The sequence below is a fragment of the Microcaecilia unicolor genome, chromosome 10, assembly GCF_901765095.1.
Source record: "Microcaecilia unicolor chromosome 10, aMicUni1.1, whole genome shotgun sequence".
NCBI classification, from domain to species: domain Eukaryota; kingdom Metazoa; phylum Chordata; class Amphibia; order Gymnophiona; family Siphonopidae; genus Microcaecilia; species Microcaecilia unicolor.
The window spans coordinates 124068060-124094234 of record NC_044040.1 but is presented as its reverse complement, the minus strand read 5'-3'; the positions used below and the strand labels follow the sequence as shown (position 1 = coordinate 124094234).

The 26175-nt window shown below is 47.3% G+C and overlaps 1 protein-coding gene across 2 annotated transcripts in view; it reads right to left on the bottom strand.

The window, feature by feature from the left end:
- The window catches only part of PARL (presenilin associated rhomboid like), a 598848-nt gene that overhangs the window by 17071 nt on the left and 555602 nt on the right, over positions 1-26175 (bottom strand). Inside the window, exon 9 of one of the 2 annotated variants that reach the window (XM_030217136.1) lies at positions 15726-15823. In XM_030217136.1, the coding sequence (XP_030072996.1) occupies positions 15726-15823 (98 nt within the window). Of the gene's footprint in view, positions 1-15725; positions 15824-26175 lie in introns of those variants that run through there. The other variant, XM_030217137.1, reaches the window with a different exon arrangement.

Sequence of the window (26175 nt, the reverse complement as noted above, 5' to 3'; positions counted from 1 at the left end):
AAACATGCCTGTTTCCTCATAGCTAAGTCCAATATTCTTTCTCTTAGTAGTCTGTCAAGCTGAGTCCAGTACAAATACAGTCTTTGTGCCACTGATAATCTTTGGTCGGCTGCCACCCATGGCGGATTGCCGCTTCACCCCCCCCCCCCCCCCCCCCAAGTGCAGCACGACACCTCGTCCCCCCGGGTGCATTTTTATCTGCTGGAGCAGCCGCACGGCTGTCTGCTCCGCTGGTTCCCTGCTCCCTCTGCCCCAGAACAGGAAGTCACCTGTTCCGGAGCAGGGAATCAGCAGGGCCGACAGCCGCGCGGCTGCTCTCAGCACCCCTCCAGCGGCGTGCACCTGGGGGGGGGGGGGGGGAACCGCCCCGCCCTCGGTACGCCACTGCTTTCTGCTTCTCTCTACCTTTTCATAACATGCTTACTACTCTTTTCAGGGCTGGCTCCCAGCCTAGCCCAACCCAAGGTCCATTAACACATTCTCCTGGGTTCCCTCTAAACAAACAGCCCAGCAAGTGTTTCCCGTAATTCAGGTGTTTCCTACCTGCCAGTCTTCTCACACCGGCTCTAAAGCTTTAAGCTGGAGGAGACACACCACTTCCCTGGTCCTTGACTCAGGTACTGTGCCCTCACCTTGGACCTGGAGTCTCTGTATCGGGGCCTCTTGCTCTCTTTTTCGCCTTGGGACCTCTTTGATCTGTAGTGCCCGAGGGGTTTTAGCTCCCTTCTGGCCTAAGCCCTGTCCCTCTGGCTCAGGCTCCACCCTCTGCAGCCTAGTGGCACCTGCGGCCAGGTAGCTGAACTGAGTCAGCCTCCACCTCAGCAAACTAGCACCATCTGCCCAAAAGGGGGCTGAACTGCATCATCGAGGAAGTGTTTCCTGCCCCTACACAACTCACTCCCTCATACGAACTTAGCTTTCTGAAAATCTAGATAGACTATCTGAACTGGCTCATGTTTATTCACACCTTCAAAGAAATTAAGCAAATTGGTGAGGCCAATTGGCTGCTGGAGAGGAAGCACTGCTACTAACCTGATTTAGGTGTTACTCAAGGTGTGAGGAAGAAGAATAGCTGCTAAGGTTACTGGTTAGCGTAATTTCTGCCAGGTGCGTATAACCTGATTGGCCACTGCTGGAAGCAGGATACTGGGCTAGCTGGACCATTAGTCTGACCCAGTATGGCTGTTCTTCTGTTAAGACTTCTCTTGGCTGAATCCATGCTACGACTGTCCCATTAAACCATGTTTGTCTATGTGTTCTGTAATTTTATTCTTTACTAGTAAAAAAGGCCCGTTTCTGTAAGAAATGAATCTTGAGGATTGTTTTGCTCACAGTTCCAGGGTCGTCGTGGCTCCCTTCCTTCCTCCCTCCCATCCACTGCCAGCCCCCCTGCTTACGATTTTTTGAAGTCTCACTTACCCAGTCGGGGTTACGGCAGACAACGTCTCTGTCTCTCAGCTCTGGTCCCGCCCTCATTTCCTGTTTCCGCAAGGGCGGGACCAGAGCTGAGAGACAGACGGGCTGAGCCTGTACACCGTTTACCGATGCTGCTGCTGGGCTGCCGTCATCCGCCATAACCCCGACTGGGTAACTGAGACTTTAAAAATTCGTAAGGAGGGGGGCTGGCAGTGGATGGGAGGGAGGGAGGGAGGAAGGGAGGCACGATGACCCTGGAACTGTGAGCGAGGGGGGATCCTGTAACTGGGAGGGAGACCGTGAAACTCGTGGATCTGGGAGGGAGGGAGACCGTGACATGTGTGTGTGTGTGTGGGGGGGGGGGGGGTGTTGATGTGCTTCGGGTGGGGGGAGGGGGGTGTTTGATGTGCTTGGGGGGTGGTGTTTGATGTGCAGGGGGGGGGGGCTTGGGTGATGCACCAACCCGGGGGGGGGGGGGTTCTGTGGTACCGCGCTTAAGGGAGCGGCGCACTGACAGCTGATTCCCAGGCAGGGGGAGGAGTAGGGAAAGTGTTTCCCTACTCCTCCCCCTTCCTTGGAATCAGCTGTGAGTGACATCATCCTGGCTACAGAGCCTAGCTCAGCAACTCCAGGAGCCATGGACACACTGAGCAGAAGGTTTCAACGTATCATCAACGACGACACCTAGATCCCTTTCTTGGTCCGTGACTCCTAGCGTGGAACCTTGCATTACGTAGCTATAATTCGGGTTCCTCTTTCCCACATGCATCACTTTGCACTTGCTCACATTAAACGTCATCTGCCATTTATACGCTCAGTCTCCCAGTCTCTTAAGGTCCGCTTGTAATTTTTCACAATCCTCCTGCGATTTAACGACTTTGAATAACTTTGTGTCATCAGCAAATTTAATTAACTCACTAGTTACTCCCATCTCTAGGTCATTTATAAATATATTAAAAAGCAGCGGTCCCAGAACAGAGCCCTGGGGAACCCCACTAACTACCCTTCTCCATTGAGAATACTGACCATTTAACCTACTCTCTGTTTTGTATCTTTTAACCAGGGCAAAGTTATAAAAGTAAGACTAGAAAACAAAGATAAGGTTCAAGCAAGTTCTGAAATTCCTGTGCTGAATGATAAACAGTGCAAATAATAAATTAACTTCCCCCCTCACCCCCAAACCTTTAAATATCTAGGAGCTCCAGATACCAGAGTGGGCAGAGTGTCTATGTCCCAGGACAGAGTGAACAAGTCAACCACACAGGCCCAGGGTTGCTTGCCTTCAGAAGCCCATGTGGATGTGATTATTTCCAGCTATTAGGGTTGAAGGTGGCAAAATCCTTGAATAAATACTATCGACAAAGGCCCACATGAGATTTTAATAGACATCTTTGTTCTCAGTGGTCTTCCAGCTCAGGAGTTTGATGACATGGTCAGAGAAAGCCTGAGGTAGTGGTTCCACATTGTTGAAGGGCATAGAGCATCCTGCCTGCTTTGTAGTCATTTCAGACATGAGTCTGTCAGTAGCAGATCTCCTGGACAGGATGGTATTCATCCCAGAGTACTAAGAACTGAAAGATGAACTTGCAGAGTTATTGTTAGTAATATGTCATTTATCTTTAAAATCGAGCATGGTACGGAAGATTGGAGGGTGGCGAATGTAACGCTAATTTTTAAAAAATGTTCCAGAGGAGATCCGGGAAATTATAGACCGGTGAGTCTGATGTCGGTGCCAGGCAAAATGGTAGACACTATTATTAAGAACAAAATTACAGAGCATATTCAAAAGCATAGATTAATGAGACAAAGCCAACATGGACTTAGTGAAGGGAAATTTTGTCTCACCAATCTACTACATTTCTTTGAAGGAGTGAACAAACATGTGGATAAAGGGGAGCCCGTTGATATTGTGTATCTGGATTTTCAGAAGGTGTTTGACAAAGTACCTGAGAATTGGAGGCGGGGCTGGTGTTTGGGAGGCGGGGGGCTAGTGCTGGGCAAGACTTCTACAGTCTGTGCTCTGAAAATGGCAGATACAAATCAAGGTAAGGTATACACAAGAAGTAGCACATATGAATTTATCTTGTTGGGCAGATAGATGGACCATACAGGTCTTTTCTGCCGTCATCTACTATGTTCAGTGGCATAGCTAGGGTAGTTGACACCCGGGGCCGGTCATTTTTAACACCCCCCCCCCCCCCCAAATCCAGTACTAGGCATACCGAGAATACAAAACACTCAGGACCTATAGAGCATTCTACCATACCATAAGCAGTCATTTCTACAAGTCACACAAGGAAAAGGAAAGCATCTTAAACGCTACAGTGAGCACTAGAACATCAATTCACCTATTGTAAAACCAAACCAGACAGAATAGTACAGATCGTTGATTCTGCACAGTCAATGCCAATTGAAAGCCATGTGTTTTTCACAAACACAGAGACACCCTAATCCACTATAGAATAAGTAATCATAAACTTTCTATTTAGACAAAAATTAAACTGAACCCCGATGCCAGACTCTGCATACAATGCAACACCACAGAAACAGAAAATGTCCCCTAGTACTGTGCAAATATAAAGACAGCAGATGTAAATTTGAAAAAAACTAACAAATACCAATCACCACTTTACAAATTAATAGAAATAAAACAAATACAGAAAATAAAATAATACCATTTATTGGACTAATACATTTAGCTTCCAGAGGCCAAAATCTCCTTCCTCAGGTCAATACAGTATAGGCTGTTACAGTATCCTATCCTGACCTGAGGAAGGGGGTTTTGTTCTCTGAAAGTTAAGTCAAAATGTATTAAATTAGTCAAATAAAAAGATTACCTTATTTACATGTTCTATTTATAAAAATCTATTAATACAGCTACAATACTATATCCTAAAGCAAAATAATAAAAATATATATTTACAGTTTGTTATTTCTGGTTTCTGCTTTCCTCATCTTCTTTCACTGTCTTCCTTCCATCCAGCATCTGTCTTTGCTCTCTCTCTGCCATCCAGTGTCTGCCCTCTCTAATGTCCCTTCCACCCACTGCCCTCTCTCTCTGCCCCTTCCATCCACTGTCTGCCCTCTCTCTCTCTTCCATTCACATCTGTCCTCTATTTCTGCCCCTTCCATCCACCATCTGCCCCAGTCTGCCATTCTCTCCCCCAATCCCCTTCTCCCTCTGGGCTCCCCCACCCCTCCCCAATCCCCTTCTCCCCTCTGGGCACCCCCACCCTCCCCAATCCCCTTCCCTCTGTGCACCCCTCTGGGCTCCCTCCCCCACCCTCCCCAATCCCCTTCTCCCCTTTGAGCACCCCTCTGAGCCCCCCACCCCTCCCCAATCCCCTTCTCCCATCTGAGTCCCCCTCCCACCCGACCCGACCCACCTACCAGCTCCGTTCTCCTGCTCCCACCCTGTCCTGCCTTTAAAAAAAATTTTTGACACGCCGGAGTGGCAAGGCAGCGCCTCGTGTCTGCCCTGCTAGTAAAAATCTCCTCGACGTCGTCGTCGGCCTTCCCACATTAGGAATTACTCAGAGGAGGGTGGGACTCAATGTGGGAAGGGCCGACGACGCATTGAGATTTTTACTAGCAGGGCAGACGCGAGGCACTGCCTGCCACTCCGGCGCTTCGAAAAAATTTTTTTAAGGCAGGACAGGGTGGGAGCAGCGGGGAGCGGAGCACCCCCCTCCCCACCCGCTGACACCCGGGCGGACCACCCCGCCCTTGCTACGCCACTGACTATGTTACCTCATGAAAGACTCCAGAGGAAATTGAACAGTCATGGGATAGGAGGGTACTGTCCTATTGTGGATTAACAACTGGTTAAAAGTTAGAAAATGTGGTAAAGGCGGTTAGCTTAGCAGTTTTTTAAAAGGTTTTGACGGTTTCCTAAAGGAAAAGCCCATAGACCATTATTAAATTGGACTTGGGGTAAATCCACTATTTCTGGGATAAGCAGTATAAAATGTTTGTACTTTTTTGGGATCTTGCCAGGTATTTGTGACCTGGACTGGCCACTGTTGAAAACAGGATACTGGGCTTGATGGACCTTTGGTCTGTCCCAGTATGGCAATACTTATGTACTTATGATGTTGAAAGCATTGCTAGGACCAAGTAGGCAGAATCCACCTGGTCAACAACAAAAAAATGGACAGACACACCACCATTTACCTGGCTTTAAGGGCCTTCTTCCCTTGGATTTGGTGAGCAGCTGTTCAAATATTATTTAACAGTATAGCACACATCTACAGAAAAGAGGCACAAGAAGCTTGCAGGTGCCACAGAAGGCAAGGATGCTATTTGTTTGGGCAGAAAAGAACATTAGGTGCTCTGTGGTGTACTTAATGGAAGTAGTCAACCACAAGGAGTTTTCTCAGTTGAAACAACTTGGACATACATCCATCAGCAAAGAAACTTTTGTGTAGTCTTGAACAGGTGGGGCAACCCCACATGGGCTTCATAGCAACTTACAAGAACAAGGTAGAGAACTTCTTTACCACAGGAAAGAATAGCGCTCAAGCAGGATGGATGGATGGATGTACTGAGTCACCTATGGGAACTGGGCAAACTACTTTGTGTTTCCTCCATGATCTCTTATAGGCAGAGTTGTAAGGTGATTATGATTTCCCAGATGGCCATGGTATAGGGACCTAATCAACTAAAGACAGGATATCCTCCCCCTTTAAGGGTTCAACTACATGAGCTTCAATTCTTATGGCATAGTCTTTCAGAGGTTTCAGACTGAAGATAAGTAATGTGATGACAAAGTCAGGCAGCTCATCCAACCCATATGAAGACTGTCTGGCAGAAACCTGCTGAGTCAGTCTGCAGTACGGAACCAGTGCCACTGGGCCCAGATCAAGAGTCAAGCTTTTGAAGAGCTTTGGACAGGAGCCAGGTACTATATCAGATTCACTGTTCCCTAGCAGAGGAGCTCTGTGGTGCAATGGATAGCACATTGGACTTCCAGTTAGTTGTAAGAGCTTCAAAGCTTGTGGGTTGAAGTCCACCAGAGTAATTTTCTTTCAAAAGAACAAAGACTGTGGGACACTCAATAAAGTTACATGGAATACTTTTAAAACAAATAGGAAGAAATATTTTTCACTCAGCAAATAGTTAAGCTCTGGAACTTATTGGTGGAGGGTGGTAACAGTGGTTAGCATATCTGGGTTTAAAAAAAGGTTTGGACAAGTTCCTAGAGGAAAAGTCCGTAGTCTGTTATTGAGACAAACATGGGAAGCAACTGCTTGCCCTGGGATCAGTAGCATGGAATGTTGCTATTATTTGGATTTCTGCCAGGTACTTGTGACCTGGATTAGCCAATGTTGGAAACAGGGCTGGATGAACCATTGGTCTGACCCAGTATGGCTATTCTTATGTCTTATTCTCCTGTAGTAACAACAACTACCTTAGTAAGGGGGCAGAAGAGGTTGACATCCTTGACATATGTCCAAGTCTGGCAACTGTCTTGAGTCCTGGTGCCAGGAAACTTTGGTATGCCCAGAGATTCTGGCCTTTCTTCAGAAGGGCTTAGACAAAGGCATAATACTAAGTTTTCTGGTTAAAAGAAAAAAACAGAGTATGGCTAAATACTCAATTTTTTCAAACGGGAAGTGGCTCAGGAATATGAAACTGGAACCAGTAGTTTTTAGCTCATTTATAAATGATCAGAAAAAGAAGACAATGTGAACTAATCAAATTTGGACAAGTACAAAGTGAAACACACCGGGAAAATCCAAATAGGTACACAATGCTTGGTTCCTTATTCTGGTTCATCACCATCCAGAAAAAAAAAAAAAAGATCTTGGTGTTATTATGGACATTGAAATCTCACCTCAGTGTGCTACAGTAGTTTAAAAGAGCACATGGCATGCTAAGTATTAGTAGGAAAGGTATGGGAAATAATGCTTCTGTATCAACTGAATCTTGAATCTGGCCAGACGGTCACGATTGCAACTGTTGCCACAGAGGAAGCAAACTCGCTGCTGGCATCAAATACTGATATAGAATCACCTAGTATTCCTATTGTGATTGAAGTTCCTCATGCACACAGTTCAATTCATTTGAGGCATAACTTGAATACCTCCAAAATCTTGGTTAGAAGTGTTAAAAGCAGAAATGGAAAGCAGACTTGGGAAGGCCTTGTAGTGGTCTTCCCATCATTGAAGATCATTTTATTATTTGCGACACTTGATATACTAGGAAGAAAGCCCTCAATATGGACTATACGGTTTATAAAAAATACAACTAAGATAGGATAGTGGTGAAAGAGGCAGAGGGGGGGGAAGAAGAAGAAATGAGAGATCAGGATTAGCTAGAACCAAAGGCCTCAGAGAAGAGAGCTTTCAGGAGGGCTTTGAAGGTGCGGAGAGAGGGGAGGGAATTCCACAGTTTAGGGCCAAGGTACTGAAGGCAGTCTTGTGGGAAATGGCAAGATGAAGGGAGGAGATTCTCACTTGCAGAATGAAGGGAGCTTGCTAAGGTACGCAGGAACAGAAGATAAGTGACCATTATATGTAGAACTAACAACTTAAAGAGACGGGAAGCCAGTGTTCAGAGGAGGAGTGATACATACGTACATAAGTAATGCCATACTGGGAAGAGACCAAGGGTCCATCGAGCCCAGCATCCTGTCCACAACAGCGGCCAATCCAGGCCAAGGGCACCTGGCAAGCTTCCCAAACGGTCAAAATGATGAGCACGAGGTAACAGCTTGACAAGTAAATTGCAAACGTTTCATGGAGTGAAGTAGGTAAGCTAGCAAAAGTGAGTTACAATAGTCAAGGTGAGTAATAACAAGGGCCAAAATGAGAGCACGAAACCAACTAGAATGAAAGGAAATCGCAAACAGAATGGATTCAATGAAGGGTGTAAAATGAAGCATGAATTACGGAATCAGTGTGAGCCTGAAGGTGTTTGCTATTGAAAACTCCAAGAATTTTGGTGGAATCGCGAAAAGGGAGTAGCTGATTGTCAATGGCAGGGCAGAACAGTAACGAGGTGTAGGGGGGGACAGACTGGGGGCGTGACAAGATGGTGCCGGTATGCTGAAGACGCTGAGTCTGATCGAGCGTTTGTTGGAAAATTTCCTTTCTACCAGCTATGCCGCATACAAAAAGAAAGGAGAATGTTAAGGAAAAACCCCTCCACCACCTTAACATCTTCCCCGAAGCAACTCACAATCGACAGCTTTGCTCTGAGGCCGCCACCAAAGCAGACTGGAGTTGAGTTTCTGCTAGATGTCGGGGCAGGAAACCAGACACCTCAGGAAAACGATATAACACTCTCTCCTCAGCGCCTGACAATCCACCGTGCCCTGCCCTACTACGGGAAGGTAAAGCTGTATTTAAGACCCGGAAGGCGGGGAACTTGGTGCCAGCGGAGGAGGTTTCCTCCCGGAATCAAAGGCAGGAGGGAAGGAGGTAGGGTGGAAATCCCGATGCCTCCCACGGTGGTTACTCTTGAGGCTCTTTGGCAGGCTATGGAAGGCTTGAAAGATATTGTTACTAATCTACTCAACAAACAACTAACTTAATTGTAACTGTGGACCAACTCTCCAAATCAATAGATAGTTAAAGGAAGAATTCAACGATCAAGTACGGACTTCTCAAAAAGTATTTTTAAAAAATGCAAGAAATATGTCTGTGATAGTTAAAGATAATTTGAATATTAGACAGAAGATTGAACAAATAGAAAATCACAATAGGAGACTGAATATGAGAATATTAAACTTTCCTAGACCAATTGGAGTCCTTCCTTTGGAACTGTTTAAAAATATTTGACTGAAATTTGAAAATGTTACCTCAGAATCTTCCCCCTGTGAACAAGATTTATTATTTGCAAAAAATACCAGGAAGGGACCCATGCGGTTTTGGACCATGGAAATCCTGATTAATTGAAAGATATTTCTTTAATTTTGGAGGATTCTCTATCCGAAGTAACTAATAGGGCCACACTTTTGGTTTCATATGTGTTTGAACAGGATTTAAATGTTGTAATGAAACTTACTTTAAGAATATGCATCAAAAATTTGTGGTCAGAAGATATGGATATTTCCGGATGTCACTAAAGTTACACAGGATAGAAAAAAAAATTGGATTTAAGAAAGGAGACACGGTCATTGGGTGCTACCTTAAATATGTCTTTTTCATGCCAGAGCCAATTGAAATCTTTCATAGACCTGAAAAGAGTAGTAAAGACATAACATCAGAAGGATAAAGTTTAAATATACTTTGGTGGAGTGGTAGCCATGTCTTATTTTTGTATTTTTTATTAAATTTAGATTTCCTGATCTTTACCTTTACACCCCCCCTTTTCAACAGTTTTGTGGTCTAAGGGACAAAAAATTAAAAATAATTCTTCTTTTTCTTTTATGGAGGTATACTACGATGGTTGATATATTATGTATGTGATATTTCTTTGTTGTCTGAATTACATGTAACAAGATTTAAGCTTGTATAAATTATATAAATGAATAATAAATAAAAAAGAGGTGTAGGGGGTGCAGAACATAATAGATTCACATTTAGAGGTATTGAAGAAGAGGCAGTGGTTTTTTGAGCCAGCAGGAGACAGAGTTAAGGCAAGCACTGAGATCAGAGAGGGGAGAGGAAGGGTCAGTGACTCGATACAGAATTTGAATTTCATTAGGGTTGGTGAATAAGACCGAAAATACTGTAATGCCTTTGTATTGCTCCATGGTGTGTCCGCACTTTGAGTGTTGCGGTTCAGTTCTGGTCGCCGTATCTCAAAAAAGATATAGCGGAATTAGAAAGGTTCAAAAAAGAGTGACTAAAATGATAAAGGGGATGGAACTCCTCTAGTATGAGGAAAGGCTAAAGAGGTTACGGCTCTTCTGCTTGGAAAAGAGACGGATGAGGGGGAGGATATGATTGAGGTCTACAAAATCCTGAGTGGTTGTAGAACGAGTAGACGTAAATCGATTTTTTACTCATTCCAAAAGTACAAAGACTAGGGGACACTCGAGGAAGTTACTTTTAAAACAAATAGGAGGAAATATTTTTTTACTCAAAGAATAGTTAAGCTCTGGAACTCTTTGCCAGAGGAAGTTGTAACAGCACTTAGCGTACCTGGGTTAAAAAAGGTTTGGACAAATTCCTGGAGGAAAAGTCCATATTCTCCTATTGAACAGACATGGGAAGCAACTGCTTGCCCTAGGATTTGTAGTATGGAGTGTTGCCACAATTTGGGGTTTTGCCAGGTACTTGTGACCTGGCTTGGCACTGTTTGGAAAACAGGATACTGAGCTACACGGACCATTGGTCTGACTCAGTATGGCTACTCTTATGTTCTTATGCAGCAGAATGGGGATAATCATGGTCCTAAATGACGGAAAGAAAGCTAGAAAGATGTTGAAAAGTGAGGGGAAGAGGATGGAGCCCTGTGGGACACCAGAGTGAAGGAGAACAACAGCCGAGGTAGAGCTGGAATATTTGAACTGGAAAGTACAAAGAGTGAGGTAGCTATAGAACCATGAGATGACAGTGCCAGAAAGACTGAGAGACGTTGCAGGATGAGGGAGTAGGCCACTAGATCGAAGGCAGCAGAGAGGTCAAGAGAGAGAAGGATAACAGAGTGACTATGATCAAGGGAAGTATGGATTCAGTTGTGGAGTGCTATGAGGAGGATTTTGATGCTATGACCAGAATGGAAACCTGTCTGTAAAGGGTAGAAAGTGTTTGTCTGCTCAATTAAGTGAGTTTGGAGAGAACAAGTGTCTCAAGTAGTTTTGCAAAGAAGGGGAGATTGGAAATAGGGTGGAAGCTGGTAGGGAGAGAGGTGTCAAGATGGGATTTTTTAAGAAGGGGCTTAACTAGGGCATATTTCCAGGAGGGAGGGACAGACCCAAGGGACAGGCTCGCTTGAAGAAGAGGGAAGAGATACGGGATGAGATGTTGGGCAAGTTTCTTGACCACATGTGCTGGCCATGGATCGGAAGAGGAAGGGTTGAGAGAGTGGTGAAGAGTACAGATCAATGTAGCATGAGTGAGTGAGTTAAAGGGAACACCCAGAGGGCCATTAGGCAAAGACAGCAAAAAAGGGAGGGGGGGACCACAATGATGCTGTCCTACTCTGCCAGGCAGATCAGCTAAGGGAAGAAGGAGGAGGTCAAAAGAAGGGGAGGAGGCAGGAGAATGTCGATTGAAGAGGTGAAAGGGGCTTCACAGTGATACAAAGAGAAAGAGATGCTTCCGTCAATTAGAGGTTGAGGGATTGGTCTCCAGGTAAACTGTGGGATTATCAACCATGTCTGAATCTGAGGAGCTGTTTCAGAACACAGAAATGCAAAAACACCAAGACCTCTAGTTTGTATCATGCATCAACTCATGAATCATTATGATGATTGCAGGAAGGGGAGATTAAGGATTCTATTGTAAATTTAATCTTTCATCTTTCAAATAGGTTGTAATAGTTAAAACAATTTGACATAAGCAGCAATAATGGCTAAAAGGTAGGTGTCACCAAGCTTATCGTATTGCTGATTTATCTTCTGTTTACATCTCTGTGATCCTTACTGAAGCTGCTGATACTATACAGGATGTTGCAACTCAGCCCCTGGTTTCAATTTGCTGGGGATGTCATATACATTCAAATCAGTGAGTGTTAGCCTCTAGAACAAATGTTCTCAACATGTCACGGAGTACACAGCGCCCAGTAAAGGACCTTTCTCCTCTTGCCCTGCTGCTGCTTCTTCAGAGACCAGCAGCTGCAAACCAAACTAAAGCCACAGTCTTTAGGTATGTACTATCAGCTCTTCTGGTCCCCTGCCCTGGAACAGGAAGTTGAAGTCACAAGGTATGGGAGACCAGCAGACCTGACAGCATATGTATGAAGACACAGGGCCGTGCCAACACGGTAAGCGAGGTAAGCATGGCAGGGGTGCGCTTCCCTCTGGGGGGCACCGCCGCACCATGCTCACCTCGCTCGCACTCCCGCTCCATTGTTCACCTGCCCGCCCTCTTCTCCCCCCCCCCCCCCAACATCCCTTTTCTTTTTTTTTTACTTTTTAATTTACCTCCGTGGCGGTTCCGGCAGCGCAGCGTCAGTGAAGGAGGTGCGCTCCCAACGTCTCTAGCCTTCCCTTCGCTGTGTTCAGCCTTCTTCGACGTCATTTCCTTGACGTCAGAAGAGGCGGACACAGCGAAGGGAAAGCTAGAGACGTCGGGGAGCGCAGCCGCCGCCTCCTTCACTGACGCTGCGCTTGCCAGAACCGCCAGGGAGGGTAAATTTAAAAAAGAAAAAAAAGAAAAGATGTTGAGGGAGAGAAGAGGGCAGGCAGTTGAACAATGGGAGCGGGGCGGAGGGCAGGGGGAGAGAGACGAGAGCTATGGATGCGAGGGGGGTCATGGAAGGGAGGGGGGAATTGCTTGGAAAGGATGAATGGAGTAGGGGCAGGGGACAGAGTAGCCATGGATGGGCATGGATTGGGAGGGCAGGTGCTCGGGCAGAGAGGGGAATTGCTGGAAAAGGATGAATGGAGGGGGAGGGGACAGAGGAGCATGGATTGGGAGGGCAGGGCTCAGGGAGAGAGGGGAATTGCTGGAAAAGGATGAATGGAGGGGGCAGGGGCAGAAGAGCATGGATGGGCATGAATTGGGAGAGCAGGGCTCAGGGCGAGAGGGGAATTGCTGGAAAGGATGAATGGAGGGGGCAGGGGACAGAGGGGCATGGATTGGGAGGGCAGGGCTCAGGGAAAGAGGGGAATTGCTGGAAAGGATGAATGGAGGGGGCAGGGGACAGAGGAGCATGGATTGGGAGGGCAGGGCTCAGGGAGAGGGGGAATTGCTGGAAAAGGATGAATGGAGGGGGCAGATGACAGAGGAGCATGGATTGGGAGGGCATGGCTCAGGGAGAGAGGGGAATTGCTGGAAAAGGATGAATGGAGGGGGCAGGGGACAGAGGAGCATGGATTGGTGAGGGCAGGCTCAGGGAGAGAGGGGAATTGCTGGAAAGGATGAATGGAGGGGGCAGGGACAGAGGAGCATGGATTGGGAGGCAGGGCTCAGGAGAGAGGGGAATTGCTGGAAAAGGATGAATGGAGGGGGCAGGGGACAGAGGAGCATGGATTGGGAGGGCAGGGCTCAGGGGAGAGAGGGGAATTGCTGGAAAAGGATGACTGGAGGGGCAGGGGACAGAGGAGCATGGATGGGCATGGATTGGGAGGGCAGGGCTCAGGGAGAGAGGAGAAATTGCTGGACATAGAGGGGAGGGAAGAAAGATGAAGGAGATGAAATGAGGGAAAGGAAGAGAGGAGGAAAACTGCACATGGATGAAGAAAATAGGCAGAAGCTGAGGACCAGAAATGAAGAAGAAAGGAGGAAAGGAAAGAAATAAATGGAAAGGAAGCCCTGGAAACAGAGTTAAGAGGACAGATAGCAGCAGAATCAGATACTAGGCACAGCATGATCAGAAAAAGAAAGTCACCAGACAACAAAGGTAGAAAAAATCATTTTATTTTCATTTAGTGTTTGGAATATGTCCACTTTGAGAACTTTACATTTGCTATCTATTTTGCAATGTATAGCAATTTATTTCTAAGAAATTGCTGACAATTCCTGTCAGTGTGGCAAGTGGTGAGTGATCATTTTCACGGGGGGGGGGGGGGGGGAGGGCCGCCGCCAACTGATAGTCTGCAGGCGGGGGGGGCGCCAACTGATAGTCTGCAGGGGGCGCAGAGACCCTAGCACGGCCTGTGAAGGACAGCAGCTCTTAGGTTGTTTTGCAACTGCTGCTGCTGGTCTAGAGAAGCAGCAGAGGCGGCTGGGATAATAGAAGATATGAGAGTCACCCAGGAGACACTGGATGGGAGGGATGGAGAGAGAAAGAAGAAAGAGGGGAAATGCTAGATAGAAGGGGGAGAGAAAGAGGAGAGGTGCTGGATGGAAGAGGGAAGAGGATAGAGTCAGTGAAAGACTGGGACATAAGAATAGTGGGACTACAAGAGCCAGGGTGAGGAAAAGAGATGGAAAGCTATAGGTAGATGCAGTAAAAAAAAAAAAAAAAAGGGATATTGAAGAGGGATAGTAACAATGAATGAAATTGGAAAGTGCGGCACAAAAATAAATGGAAGAAAGCTGAAAGGAAAAGGAGGAGAGAAAAAAATTACGAGAATTAAGAGACGACAGAGGAAAGCAAAAACCAGAGCTTAGACCAACATAATTAGAAAACTAACACAGCTAGACAACAAAGGTAGAAAAAGTAATGTTTTCTATTTCATGGTTAGAATGTGTCAGTGTCTGTAAAATGTCTGCTGATTCAAGCTCTGGGGTACTCAGTTGAAATCTGTTAAAACTTAGGGTCTACTTGACTTAAAGAAGTTGACAAACATTGCCCTAGACAATATCCAGTGTGAGAGAGACTACCTGGTAGAATTTAGCAGACAGCAGGGAAAGCAGCATCCATCATGAAAACAGCAAGACAATTGCCTTTTGCTATGGATAAGGGAAATCAGTGATGCAAATTCAAAAGAAGAAAATATTTTAAAGGAATGATATGTCTAAAAGGAAAACTTTCATGTAGACTTCTGCCCCTAAATCAGATAAGTGCATAAGTACTACCATACTGGACAGATTGAAGGTCCATCAAGCCCAGCATCTTGTTTCTAATAGTGGCCAATCTTTGTTAAAAGTACCTGACAAGATCCCAAAACTGTACAATACATTTTATGCTGCTCATCCTAGAAATAAACAGTGGATTTTCCCCCAAGTCCATTTTAATAATGGATATGGACTTTTCTTTTAGGAAGCTATCCAAACCTTTTTAAAACCCCACTAAGCTAACTGCTTTTAACACATTCTCTGGCAACGAATTCCAAAGATTAATTACATGTTGAGTGAAGAAATATTTTAACCGATTCACTTTAAATTTACTACTTTTTAGCTTCATCGCATGCCCCCCTAGTCCTAGTATTTTGGAAAGATTAAACAAGCGATTAACATCTACCTTAGGAAGGAGCCATCATTTTATAGTGTTAGGGGAAAATAAAGTTTTCTGGACTTTTTATTTTTATAGCTTTAAGTATGGTGCTTCTATGAAAAAAAAAAAATGGGATTTAGCTAATTAACATTTCAGAAAAGGAAAGGCCTAAGCAAAAATTAGCTGGCAAATGACCCCAGATCCATTCTCTGGTTAAAAAAAAATAGAATAAAATAAAAGGAACAGTGGTGGTGTGGGGAAACCAACTCCTAGAAAGTTTTGAAAAAAGAAATCCAGGACAACTTGTAGCACATATAATATGCAACTCAAATATTAATGTAGTAGATTCACTAATACAACGTAAATCTTACATTCCAAAGAGAGCTCCCCCAAGATGTGCTGCATGATCAAAAAATTTCCAGCCCAGAATCAAGCCTGCAGTGTCCAAAGCAAGGATTGCCTTCAAAGCCTAAAACAAGAAAGAATAAAGTAAAAAAAAAAATAATAATTCACAGTCAATTAAGAGATCACGCTAGGCTTGTCATGACAAGCCTAGAAGTGCTGTGTTATTTTGAGAACATAGGACCTGCTATAATGGGTCAGACCAAAAGGACCATTGAGTTTAGCATCCTGTCTCTAACAGTAGTAAGCAGCAGATGCCTAGATGTGTAAGCCAGAGAGCATCTGTGCAGTTGTTGATCCATCACGCAACAAAGGGTATGGATGGCCACAAGAACTATAAATGCAGCAGGAAGAAAAACCAGAGCCTTTATTCCAAATGGTGATATCAGGTACAAATGATAATCCTGGACCCAACACAGGCTGTTTTGGCAATTAGGCCTTCCTAAGGGGTCTTTTGTGATCGCAACACACAGGAATAATGCTGTCCAATGCTAAGGACAATCGGCTCTGAAGAAAGTCAACAGCAAGCAGGTAGCACAAAACAAATATCAACCGCAAAAAAAGTTCTCAACCAGGTATAGGGAGTCAAAATTGCATTGAGAGCTTTCTCTGTGACTGATATTTGTTTTGTGCTACCTGCTCTTGGCTTTCTCCAGAGCAGTGGCATAGACACAGGTGGGCCTGGGTGGGCCGGGGCCCACCCAATTAGGGCTCAGGCCCACCCTACAGCAGCACACGTATTAGCGGTAGCAGGTGGGGATCTCAAGCTCCACCAGCAGAAGACTTCCCCCTGATGGTAATGAAAACGCTATTCTCCAGGATACCAGCACCTGCGCATGCTCAGTTTTCAGCGCGTGCCTGCTGCAGACTGCTAAGGTGGAAAGAATTGTTTTCCCGCCAGCTGAGATTTTTTTTTGGTGTTGGGTGAAGGGGACAACACTTGGTGCCCACCCACTTCTTGCCTAGGCCCACCCAAAATCTGTTGTCTGGCTACGCCCCTGCTCCAGTGAAGATTGTCCTTAGCATTGAACAGCATTAGTGCTGTGTGTTGCATTCACAAAGCACCCCTGAGAAAGGCCTAATTGCTGAAACACGACTTGTGTTGGGGCCAGGATTATCATTTGCACCTGTTTATCACCATTTGGAATAAAAGCTCTGTTTATCATCCTGCTGCATTTGTGGTTCGTATGGCCATTCCTACCCTTTGCTGTGTGTTGGTTTACTTGCAAGAGTGGAGTGGCCTGGACTTCTCCGTTTTTGTGCACTGTTGTTGATCCATCGTTACTTTCTTGAAGTTTTTAACACTTGTGATCTAGGAGTGTAATAAACCTAGAACTGTACCCTGGAGGGTTGTGTTAAATAGCCTATCGCTGACATACCATAAATTTCTAATACCTTTTTGAACATGCCCTTTGCAAGGTCCTATACTACTATAGGAAATAAACAAGTACTTACTAATTTCATCTTGTATTATGCAAGAGCATGAATTATAGTTCCCTATTTATTTATGTTTAAGTGATTTTTATTAAATTTTCACTTAATACAGTGTGCTTACAATACATAGAGGGGCATAATCGAACGCGAACACCTATCTCCATGAGCGTCTATGTCCGAAAACAGGTACGTGAAGAGGCGGGACAGACCGTATTATCGAAAAAATGGACATTTTTCAGCTGGGCGTTTGTTTTTTTTAGCGATAATGGAAACTAAAAACGCCCAGCTCAAAAACGTCCTAATCCGAGCCATTTGGTCATGGGAGGGGCCAGGATTCGTAGTACACTGGCCCCCCTGATATGCCAGGACACCAACTGGGCACCCTAGAGGTCAGTGCGGTGGACTTCAGAAAAAGCTCCCACATGCATAGCTCCCTTACCACGGGTGCTGAGCACCCAACCCCCTCCCCCAAAACCCACTACCCACAAATTTACAACACTACCATAGCTCCTAGGGGTGAAGGGGGCACCTACATGTGGGTACAGTGGGTTTTGGAGGCCTCCCATTTACCAGCACAAGTGTTACAGGTAGGGGGGATGGGCCTGGGTCCACCTGGCTGCAGTGCACTGCGGTACCCACTAAAAGTGCTCCAGGGACCTGCATACACGCAGGCCTCTAGGACTTGTTGCTGCTATATAACATTGGCACACCAGTTGACACCTGAAGACTAATCTCTCCGAAAACGCCCTTTATTGGAATAAGCACGCTTACTCACAGTTAACTGCAGATCAGAGGTTGTGCCCCACTGGCAACGAGTCTCCCTGGTACTGAGATGAGCAGTAGGTCAGAGCTGGCAGAATGGTGTACAATGCCCTCTTTCAGCCACATTCAAGGTAAGAACTAAGTTCTGTAACGTGGCTAACATGTGAAAGGGATCTAAAACTGGCTTACAAAAATGGCCACTACCTCATGGACTATCGGAAACAAAACAGGGCACACTCTGACCCAGTAAACAGGGGGAAAAGCACCATGGGAGTAGAGCCTACCAACTACCAACATCGTGAGCATTTGCCACAAGCTAGTGGAATCACGGAGCCCAATACCCTACACCCACATAACAGAAAAGGTTCACACTCACCCGAGAGCCACATCAGAACCAGGGAAAGGCTGTCAGAGGATAGAACACATTCTGCTGTCATGGAGGTGGGTACGGCATTTGAGGCTGGCATAAAGGCTGGAAAAAAAGTTTTTAAAGTGGGTTTTTTTTGGTGGGAGGGGGTTAGTGACCACTGGGGGAGTCCGGGGAGGTCATCTCCGATTCCCTCCAGTGATCATCTGGGCAGTTGGGGCACTTTTTTGAGACTTGTTCATGAAAAAAAAGGGTCCAAAAAAAGTGACCCAAAATCGCGGTAAAAATGCCTTTTTTTTCCGATTATCAGCTAAAGACGCCCATCTCTACTCGGCCGATAACCACGCCCAGTTCCGCCTTCACCACGCCTCCGACACGCCCCCGTCAACTTTACCCATTTCCACGATGGATTGCAGTTGGAAACGCCCAAAATTGGCTTTCGATTATACCGATTTGGGCGCCCACGGGAGAAAGACGCCCATCTCCAGATTTGGGTCTCTTCCAATTATAAGCAGGATAGTGTCCAGGCATGCTCAATTCGCAAATACAGTCACCTCTATGTCAATATCTGGACTCTTCTTGAAACTTAAGCTTCTTATCACCCGCTCCCTCATTTAAACATCCCCTCCCCCCCCCCCCGGGAACTTTCCCATTCCCCCTCTTCCCCTCCCCCCCCCCCCCCCCCCCCCACAGAGGCAGGTCTCATTGTATAGTTTTCTTGGCCACGATGGCTCGAACCGCAAACTCCCGCATGCCCGGAACCACCGGGCCTTGTATTTGTAATTTTCCAAACAACATCTCCGGTGCGGGGCGCCAGTCTGATTGCCAAGTATGTGAAATCCATTGTAACAGTCTATCCCAGAATGCGCATGTGGCCGGGCATGTCCAGAACATGTGCCCAAGTGTGGCTCCTTCTGCTCCACACTTCGGGCATGCCCCATCCAGGGATAGCCCCATGTGGAAGGCCCTCCTTGGCGGTATATGGCCTTGCATGAACATCTGATATTGAATCTCCCAATGCCTTGCCACTGGGGTCGTCCGCCTCAGCCCTAGGCTAGATATGATCTTTTAATATTTCCACTGTTATAGTCCCATCCAGCTCTCCACTCCACACCTCTGCTAATTTCCCATAGTCCAACTCTGGGATTGTATCTTTTATATGTCTGTGGTGGAATGTGAGTGGTACTTTCTGTTGTGATCTGATAGTAAATGCTTCCGCCAATTCCTCCTAGACATCTTTCGTTAGGGAATCCCAGGGTAGGCTAGATATATAATGTTTCAGCTGATAATAATAAAACAGATCCGACGTCAACAGCTGGTATTTAGTCTGTAGTTCAATAAAAGGTTTGATTTTCCCATCTTCTGTCAACACCTGTACCAAATATACCAGGCCCTGTTGTTTCCATCTCCGGTAGCCCTTATGTAGCTGCCCTGGCTGAAAGTCTGGGTTCCCACATATGGGTAAATACAGTGTCGTCCTTGCTGAGAACCGATGCAGTCTGCAGACCCACCGCCAGACCGCCCGTGCTGTTGTGAAAATTCCTGTATCCTCAAACTCATTCCGAGTTTTTGTCCTTGATGCATGCAATAGATAACCAAAGTGCATGTTTTGATGTGCTGACTGCTCCAGTGCGGTGGCTGAAAAAAAGCTAGTGTCTCTCAACCAATCGTTTATGTGATGCACACCACTTGCTACTGTCAAATATCGTATGTTCAGGAGCCCTAGGCCACCATACTCCACTGGGGTTTGTAGAATCGACAGGGGTATCCGGGGCTTTTTCCCCCGCCAAAGGAATCTGCAGATGGCCCTATTTAATGTCTTTTCATCTTTAAGAGAAAGGTATAATGGTAGCACCTGGAATACATAAAGCCATCTTGGCACAATCATATTTATTATAGCAATACGCTATATTAAGGAAAGTGGGTATGCCTGCCATAGCTGTAACCTAGCACATGTGTCTCCCATCAACCTGGTGACATTCAGTGTATATAATTGTGTTAAATCCTTCGGTATTCGGACCCCAAGATACCTAAATTCTTCCTCCGCCCAGGTCATCTTAAGTTTTCCCTGCCATTTGGTCCCTTCCCCTTGCACCATCATAGCTGTTGATTTTGTGAAATTTAAAGTGAAACCCGAAAACTTACTATACTTATCGAGTAGTTTCAGCAGACTCGGGAGGGAGCTATCCGGATTTGTGATCAGGATCAGTAGATCATCTGCAAATGCTAATACTCTTATGTCATGAGCTCCCATCTTAACCCCCTGTATCCCCTCCTCCGATTTTAATGCTCTAAGTAATGGCTCTAGGGAGGGAGATCTTCACTAGCAACAGCGTTTGCTAGCCCTCGCGTGCGCATGCACCGTGCGCATGCGCGACCGTCTTCCCGCCCGAACTCGCTCGTGTTCATCAGTCTTCTTTTTTCCGTGGCTCAGGATGGCTGTTTTTCGGTCAGTCTGTGCCCCAAGAAGACCCCCTCGCGTCTTTTCACCGTGTTCTTCCGTTCAGAAGTGTCCGATTTTCTCTTTTTCCGTCGTGTGTCTCTTAGTTAAACAAAAAAACACTTCCCTTATGTTGAGTTTTTTCCCGTAAGTTTCCTTTCGTTGTCGGGCACGGCCTTTTTCGCCGCCCGTACGTTTTTTTTCTAAATTTTTTGGTGCCATTAGCCATCATCGCGAATTCTGACTTCGCAGGCGTGATTTTTCCACCCATGTCCTCGAAGCCTGCCAGCGGCTTCAAAAAGTGCACCCAGTGCAGCCGGACTATCTCCCTCACTGACAGGCACGTTTTGTGCCTTCAGTGTCTGGGGGCCAGGCATCGCCCCCAGGCCTGTACTCTCTGCCTTCTCTTGAAGAAGCGGACTCAGGCGGCGAGATTGGCCCAGTGGAATCTGTTGTTCAGGGCCTCATCCGGTGCATCGACATCTTCGGTACTGAGGTCATCGTCCGGTGCGTCGACGTCTGCGGTACTCAGCTCTTCTGCCGGTGATCCAGCGTCTTCGATACCGAGGTTATCGGTGGTATCGATGTCGTCGGAGGGTGCTTCGTCTTCCAGAGCGCAGGTGAGGCCGGCTGTCCGTTCCCTTGCTGGTAGCGGTGAGCCCTCGAGTAGGTCTCCGCCTGCCTCGAGGGCTCCTGCAGTACAGACCCTCCGGGATCGACCTCTTTCAGACATGGCCCACAGGAGACGTTTGGATTCGACGTCCTCCTCTTCGGTACCGGGAGGTACCGGTGATGTGCTTCGTGCGAAGGCAAAGAAGCATCGTCATTGGTCGCCTTCCAGACATGGTACCGAGAGCTCTGGGTCGCCGGTGCCACCGGCACCCAAGCGTCAACATCGGGAGGACCGCTCACACTCCATTCAGGAGGTGTCGATGCGCTCCCCTGTGGACAGCCTGGTACCGCCTCCACGTCCGGGACAGATTCGCAGCTCGTTGCCAGTACCGGACTCCTTGCCTCTCTCGACAGCCGCTTTGAACGAGAGCCTCAGGGCCATCCTTCCAGGGATGCTGGAAGAGCTGTTGCACCCTTCTCCGGTACTGGGGGTGCTTGTGCCGCCGGTAGCAACGACTGAGGCGACAGCTGGGCCCTAGTCCGTGGTAAGGTCTCCCGTACCGGTACCGCTTGCGGTACCAGCATCGGCTGCTTCCCAGGCGGACTCCCCGACGACATCGATGGAGGGAGCTCCATCGCCACCGGTGCGGGAGTCTTCCTCTCGACGCTCCCACCATGGCCATGTTCCTATGGAGTCGAGGCGGGCACGGCTTCGGACAGAAGTTCATGAACTGGTGTCCGACACCGATGGTGAGGCCTCGTGGGAAGCAGAGGAAGACATCAGATATTTCTCAGATGAGGAGTCTGACGGTCTTCCTTCTGATCCCACTCCCTCTCCTGAAAGACAGCTTTCACCTCCCGAGAGTCTATCTTTTGCGGCCTTTGTCCAGGAAATGTCTATGGCCATTCCCTTCCCTGTGGTTACAGAGGATGAACCAAGGGCTGAAATGTTTGAGCCTTTGGACTATCCTTCGCCACCTAACGAATCATCCACAGTACCCATGCATCATGTCCTCAAGAAGACACTGCTGGCGAACTGGGCGAAGCCGCTAACTAATCCCCACATTCCCAAGAAGATTGAATCCCAGTATCGGATCCATGGGGACCCGGAGTTGATACAGACTCAGTTGCCTCACGACTCTGGTGTAGTGGATCTGGCCCTTAAGAAGGTCAAGAGTTCCAGAGAGTATGCTTCGGTGCCCCCGGGCAAAGACTCTAGAACCTTGGATTCTTTTGGGAGGAAGGCCTATCATTCTGCTATGCTCATTTCCAAAATTCAGTCCTACCAGCTCTACACGAGCATTCATATGCGGAATAATGTGCGGAAGTTGGCGGACAAGCTCCCCTCTGAGCAAGCCAAGTCTTTTCAGCAGGTGGTCAGGCAGCTGAAGGCGTGTCGTACATTCCTGGCCAGGGGTGTTTACGATACTTTTGATGTCGCGTCCAGGGCCGCTGCTCAAGGTGTGGTGATGCGCAGACTCTCATGGCTGTGCGCCTCAGACCTGGAGAATAGGCAGCAGCGAATAGTGGACTCTCCTTGCCGGGGGGATACAATTTTTGGAGAAAAGGTCGAACAGGTGGTAGAACAGCTCCACCAGCGGGACACCGCTTTCGACAAATTCTCCCGCCAGATGCCTTCAGCATCTACCTCAACTGGTAGACGTTTTCATGGGGGAAGGCGGACTGTTACCTATTCTTCTAATAAGTGTAGGTACAATCCTCCTTCTCGCCAGCCTGCTGCCCAGGCCAAACCCCAGCGCGCTCGTTCTCATCAACAGCGTGCGCCTCCACAGGCCCCTGCAGCTCCCCAGCAAAAGCAATGGACGGCTTTTGACTGGCTCCAGCAGAGCATAGCCGCAATCAAAGTGTCCGTGCCGGACGATCTACCGGTCGAGGGGAGGTTAAAAATTTTTTCACCAAAGGTGGCCTCTCATAACCTCCGACCAGTGGGTTCTTCAAATAGTCCGGCTAGAATACTCCCTCAATTTGCTCACAAAGCCCCCAAATTGCCCACCGGGAGCTCAGTTCTTCAGCTTCCAGCACAAGCCCTTCTCAGCGCCAATGCAGTCGAGCCCATGCCACCGGGGCAAGAAGGGCTGGGATTCTATTCCAGGTACTTCCTTGTGGAAAAGAAAACAGGGGGGATGCGTCCCATCCTAGACCTAACGGCCCTGAACAAATATCTGGTCCGAGAAAAGTTCAGGATGGTTTCCCTGGGCACCCTTCTTCCCATGATTCAGGAAAACGATTGGCTATGCTCTCTGGACTTAAAGGATGCTTACACTCATATCCTGATACTGCCAGCTCACAGACAGTATCTTCGATTTCGTCTGGGAACACGGCACTTTCAGTATTGTGTGCTACCCTTTGGTCTCGCCTCCACACCCAGGGTGTCCACAAAATGCCTGGCGGTAGTGGCGGCGTCTCTACGCAGACTAGGAGTGCACGTGTTCCCTTACCTCGACGATTGGCTGGTGAAGAACACTTCCGAGGCAGGAGCTCTACAGTCCATGCAGATGACTATTCGACTCCTGGAGCTACTAGGGTTTGTGATAAATTATCCAAAGTCCCACCTTCTTCCAGTTCAAAAACTCGAATTCATAGGAGCTCTGCTGGATTCTCAGACAGCTCGTGCCTACCTTCCGGAACCGAGGTCCGACAATCATCTGTCCCTCGTTTCCTGGGCAGACTTCAGGCCCACGGCAGGCTAGCGTCGGATGCCTTTCTCCTGAATTGGGGGGAAGGCCTCCTGTATGATTATCCTCCCATACCTCTGGTGGGGAAGACTTTGTTGAAACTCAGGCAAGACCGAGGCACGATGATTCTGATAGCTCCTTTCTGGCCGCGTCAGATCTGGTTCCCTCTTCTTCTGGAGTTGTCCTCCGAAGAACCGTGGAGATTGGAGTGTTTTCCGACCCTCATTACTCAGAACGAGGGGGCGCTTCTGCATCCCAACCTCCGGTCTCTGGCTCTCACGGCCTGGATGTTGAGAGCGTAGATTTTACCTCCTTGGGTCGCTCCGAGGGTGTCTCCCGGATCATGCTTGCTTCCAGGAAAGATTCCACTAAAAACAGTTACTTCTTTCTATGGCAGAGGTTTGCCGTCTGGTGTGACAGCAAGGCCCTAGATCCTCGCTCTTGTCCTACACAGACCCTGCTTGAATACCTTCTGCACTTGTCCGAGTCTGGTCTTAGTGCGATTAGTGCATACCATTACCGTGTGGAAGGTAAGCCGATCTCGGGACAGCCTTTAGTTGTTCGCTTCATGAGAGGTTTGCTTTTGACAAAGCCCCCCATCAAACCTCCTACAGTGTCATGGGATCTCAATGTCGTTCTCACCCAGCTGATGAAACCTCCTTTCGAGCCACTGAATTCATGCCATCTCAAGTACTTGACCTGGAAGGTCATTTTCTTGGTGGCAGTTACTTCAGCTCTCAGAGTCAGTGAGCTTCAAGCCTTGGTAGCTCATGCTCCTTATACCAAATTTCATCATAACAGAGTAGTCCTCCGTACTCACCCTAGGTTCTTGCTGAAGGTGGTGTCGAGTTCCATCTGAACCAGTCTATTGTCTTGCCAACATTCTTTCCCCGTCCTCATACCCGCCCTGCTGAACGCCAGCTGCACACATTGGACTGCAAACGAGCATTGGCCTTCTATCTGGAGCGGACGCAACCCCACAGACAGTCCACCCAAATGTTTGTTTCTTTTGATCCCAACAGAAGGGGAGTGGCTGTCGGGAAACGCACCATCTCTAATTGGCTAGCAGATTGCATCTCCTTCGCTTACGCCCAATCTGCGCTGACTCTTGAGGGTCATGTCACGGCTCATAGTGTTAGAGCCATGGCAGTGTCAGTGGCACACTTGAAGTCAGCCACTATCGAAGAGATTTGCAAGGCTGCGACGTGGTCATCTGTCCACACATTCACATCTCATTACTGCCTACAGCAGGATACCCGACGCGACAGGCGGTTCGGGCAGTCGGTACTGCAGAATCTGTTCGGGGTTTAGAATCCAACTCCACCCCCCCAGGTCCATTTTTATTCTGTTCCAGGCTGCACTCTCAGTTAGTTGGATAAGTTTAGGTCAATCTCAGTTATGTCCTCGCCGTTGCGAGGCCCAATTGACCCTGTTTGTTGTTTTGAGTGAGCCTGGGGGCTAGGGATACCCCATTCGTGAGAACAAGCAGCCTGCTTGTCCTCAGAGAAAGCGAAAGCTACATACCTGTAGAAGGTATTCTCCGAGGACAGCAGGCTGATTGTTCTCACCAACCCGCCCGCCTCCCCTTTGGAGTTGTGTCTTCCCTTGTCTATGTCTTTGCTATGTACTGGACTGACGAACACGAGCGAGTTTGGACGGGAAGATGGTCGCGCATGCGCACGCGAGGGCTAGCAAACGCTGTTGCTAGTGAAGATCTCCGATCGGAGGGGCTGCCATGGACGTCACTCATTCGTGACAACAATCAGCCTGCTGTCCTCGGAGAATACCTTCTACGGGTATGTTGCTTTCTCTTTTGTGTCATTTTATTTTATTTATTTTATTTATTTATTGCATTTGTATCCCACATTTTCCCACCTTTTTGCGGGTTGTGTGGCTTACAGTATGAGTTAAATGTTGGAAATACAATTTGTTACAGATTGGTTATGGATTACATTGTGCAGAGTTATGCGAAACAATTGAGGTGTCGTTAAGGAATGTAACAATGGAGCACAAACATTGAAACTTTGGAAGGAAACAATGGGAGCTTAGAGGGCGATAAAAAGGCATGAAGACATATGGTATATATCTTTCTGTGAGTAAATGTATGA